Source organism: Myotis davidii, unplaced genomic scaffold (assembly GCF_000327345.1).
Source record: "Myotis davidii unplaced genomic scaffold, ASM32734v1 scaffold543, whole genome shotgun sequence".
Classification (NCBI taxonomy): Eukaryota; Metazoa; Chordata; class Mammalia; order Chiroptera; family Vespertilionidae; genus Myotis; species Myotis davidii.
In genome coordinates this window covers 323,825-327,538 of record NW_006294117.1, presented here as the reverse complement: position 1 = coordinate 327,538, position 3,714 = coordinate 323,825, and the positions used below count along the sequence as shown (strand labels likewise).

The following is a 3,714-nucleotide window of genomic DNA, read 5'->3' as shown; positions in this document are numbered from 1 at the left end:
ACTAAATCCAAGAATACTCTATCCAGTAAAGCTATCATTCAAAATTGAAGGAGAAATCAGGAGCTTCACAGAAAAAAAAAGCCTAAGGGAGTTTATCACCACCAAGTCAGCAGTGCAAAAAATACTAAAGAGACTGTTGTAAATAGAAGAACTGCTGGACACCAATGCGCCAGGCCCCGCCCGCGCCTGCCTTGCACCCCAACCCTGGCTGGAGAAGGGGCGTCCAGCCCAGCGCAGGTCTCCCCAAGGCTCACCTGCTGCTTTTCCGGGGCAGGGGCAAATCCTTCTGGAAGGCAAAAGAGCAAAAAGATAGAGGTCGGCATGGGCCAGCAGCCACAGCCGGCGTCTTCTCAGCCCCCTGGACTGGAGGAGCAGAAGTTGGGTGGCACAGGCCCCTCACCAGCATCATCGCTGGTACCCTTGGCCATGCGCTGAGGACTGCAGGGGCGGGGGGGGGGGGTGTTTATCAGGTTGATTCTTCCCCTGACCATCAGAGACCAGCACAGAGCCCCATAGAGGATTCCTGAGTTGGCATCTCAATGTATGTATGTGCAAATGAAATAGGAGTCTTTATTTAAAAAATATTTCTTGAGCACCTGCTGTATGTATGCCAGGCACTGTGCTAGGTACCGGGGACACAGCACTGAACGAAACAAAAATTCTTGCCCTTTTGGGACCAGCATTTAGAAGAGGAAAGCAGACAAAAAAATATCAATATAGAAGTGAATTGCATCGTTTTAGACAGTAATGAGTGTCATGAATTAAAAAAATATTAAGCGAGGAGATATGATGAGAAATGGCTAGGAAGGGTCACGAAGGTCAGAGAGAGCTACTCTGGGGAGGTGACTTTTAAGATGGGAGCACCTGTGGAGAAAGCATTGAAGGTGAGGAAACTGCAAAGGCATGGAGGCAGGAATGAACTTGGCATGCTCAGGTATGAAAGGTTGAATGAATGAATGAATGAATGAATCCTCCACATTCCAAGGGTTTACCCCACTCCCAGGCAGATCCACAGGGTTGGGGATGGGTATAGTTAGAGTGGCTCAAAACCGAGATTTGAATTGGGGATTGGATGATGGCTAGGTGGTCTTTTTTTGACAACGGCAGTGATAATAATTAGTAGACATTAATTTTATGTGTACACATCAGAGAATGGTCATATTCTGTTTGCTAAGCACACAGGAAGTTACTATAGGGACCAGAAATTGCATAGGTCTGAACTCTTCTGAGAGCAATGGGGAGAGGGGTGCCACCTTCCAGCCACTCCTGAGTCCACAGGCTGATGTGAATAAAGGGGATTGGGTAGAGCTGCAAAATTTGGGTGACGGTTTCAAAAATTCATTTTTGGGGGATTCCAACCAGGAGGAAATTCATCATCTTTGGGATTCCTGAAAGCAGAAAGCCCTGGGTCCAAATCCCAGCTTTGCTTCTTGGCAAATGACCTTCTAATAGTTGTGCCTCAAAGAGAATTCTGTGAGATGGTGCAGGTGCCTAACACCTCAGCATGATACCTAGCACATAGTTAATGCTCAATATTAGGTCACAGGAACTATTGTGGATGGACACCCTGCGTGACAGGAGATGGGCCAGAGGGACTTCCCACTCCCATGTACAGAGGACACAGGTATGGTTGGGGCCAAAGGGCACAATGTCTACAGCAGCAGTCCTGCCCCACAGAGCCACTGGGTGACTTGAAATCCATACCGGGTTTTCCCCCTTTCTTCGCAGGATCAGCTTGAATGAGCTGCATGTTGGACCAGCCAGGCCGGCTGCAAGACTGCAATGGCCCAAGTGAAATCAAGACCTGGATTTTCTGGCCACGGAGCCCCGGCCGCCAGACCTGGGGACACTTGGCTTTTGAAGGTGAGCTCCTGAGGAACCTTTAAGCCCCTCCCGGAGAAGTCCTCAAACCTAGCTCCATCCGCTCGCGGTCCTAAACATTCTGAGGTCGAACAAAGGGGCAAACTGGAGCCGGAGAGGATTTGGATCCTTGGCGTCAGTGTAACAGACGTCACATCCATCCCCAGCTGCAGAATGGCTCTGCCAAGCAGATGCTGCTTCTCCCTGGGGTTAATGGACGGCGCTGCGAACAGGGCATGGGAACCCGGATGCTGTCCAAACGATCCCAGTTGCTCACAGGGAACCCTCGGGCGCTCACAGGTTGTGGGACAGTTCTTAAGGGGTTGCACCAGCGTGAGGGTGTATCCAGGCAACGAACTGGTTAACCCGACCCTGCCAGAGGGAAGAGGTAGGAGCAAGACTCGCGCCCGTGGCAAAAACTAGTGGCTGCCTCCGGGTGGACTGGAGGGCGAGTGGGAGGATCCTGGGCTGGAGGTGTGGTCTTGCGGGAGACAGAAATCCCGCGTGGCGCTGAGCCAATGGGAATCGGCGCCGGCCTGGAGGGCGGGGGCACAGCTCAGGCAGGCCCCTCCCCTCCCCTCCCTTTTCCTGGAGATCCGACAGCGCGTACCCGGCCTGGCTCCTTCAGCGCTTGCTCTGGCTTTGCCGCAGCTCCCTCCCTTCCCTCAGAACCCTTTCTCCTAAGTCAGGCCTGGAACGGAGAGGGAAGACTTACAGAGTCCAAGGCTCCCAGATGAGGCCATCTGAGCTCTGTGTGAAAGCAAAATAGCTTTGCAACATAGGTCTGGCTCCAGCATCATCCAGACACCTGGAAAGTCCTTCCTGCTGTCTGACCCCGATTTCTCCTGCTGCAGTGACTGATCAGCTCACCTTGGCCTCCAACCTCAGGGATGGTGGATTAGAGAAGTCCGGAAAAGGACAAGGCCCTGAATGAGGGTTAGAAACCACCCCCCCCCTTCTTTTCCCAAGCTCCAGCCAAGAGATGGAGCCTGGGTCTGGGACCCCATCAGGCTTTATCTAAACCCCTCCGGATCATCTAGCACAGACCTGAGCTCCAAAAAGGCTTAGAAGGACCAGACCCCAGGCAGGCCTTGGGGTGAAGCTTGGATCAGTTTTCCCTTTGAGGTCTATTTGGGAGCAACACCAAACCGCTCTATTAACCCTTAGAAGGACACACCAAAGACCGGAGAAGACCCTTCTCAGCGTCACAATCCCCACCCGTCCCGGAAGTGGGAGTTCCCGATGTGTCCCCGCCTCCCTACACTCCACAACAGTCCTCAGTGTCCGACTCCGAGCAGTGGGCCCACGCCTCCCGCGCCTGCGCAGCCTGGAGACCAGCATCTTCTAAGGCTGCAAGGAGCTAAAAATCGCTCCCGCCCACCCACAAGCTGCGCTGGACTTGAGGATGGGGGAGGTGTCGTGGAGGGGAGGGCAGTAAAGAGCGAGGCTGTCTCGGTGCCTGTCCAATTAGGTCAGTAGGAAGCAGCCTGGTGGCTGGGCAGGTGCATGGACGTCTCGGAGGGTCCCCGCACCTCCAAAAGGCACCGGAGGTGGCGAGGGGCGAGGCTGCCGCACAAACATGTTTACGGCTGCGGTGGTGCTGGCGGCCCCGAGGGGCGGGAGCCCTGGGGCAGTAACTTTGCTCTGGACCCCCTCACCCCAGCCCGGCGGAGTTCCAGGGTGATGACTTCGGCCCCGGCCCCTTCCCCTCCGGCGGGCCGGGCGCCCCGCAGGCTCTCCTCAGAGTGGAGCTGCACCCCCTCCTTCAGAGCCCTGGATCCCCGGGCGGCGCCTGAGGGGCGGGGCTCCCAGCGCGGCAGGACGCTCGGCCACCGCGTTCCGTGCGGGTAGCAA

At 55.1% G+C, this 3,714-nt stretch overlaps 1 protein-coding gene across 1 annotated transcript in view; it reads right to left on the bottom strand.

The window, feature by feature from the left end:
* Nucleotides 1–3,714, bottom strand: part of LOC102775155 (microtubule-associated serine/threonine-protein kinase 1) — a 16,985-nt gene that overhangs the window by 12,165 nt on the left and 1,106 nt on the right. The window contains exons 2-3 of the mRNA XM_015566879.1: nucleotides 1,705–1,783; nucleotides 255–286 (exon numbers count right to left, since the gene is read on the bottom strand). Of these exons, the coding sequence (XP_015422365.1) occupies nucleotides 255–286; nucleotides 1,705–1,783 (111 nt within the window). The remainder of the gene's footprint in view (nucleotides 1–254; nucleotides 287–1,704; nucleotides 1,784–3,714) is intronic.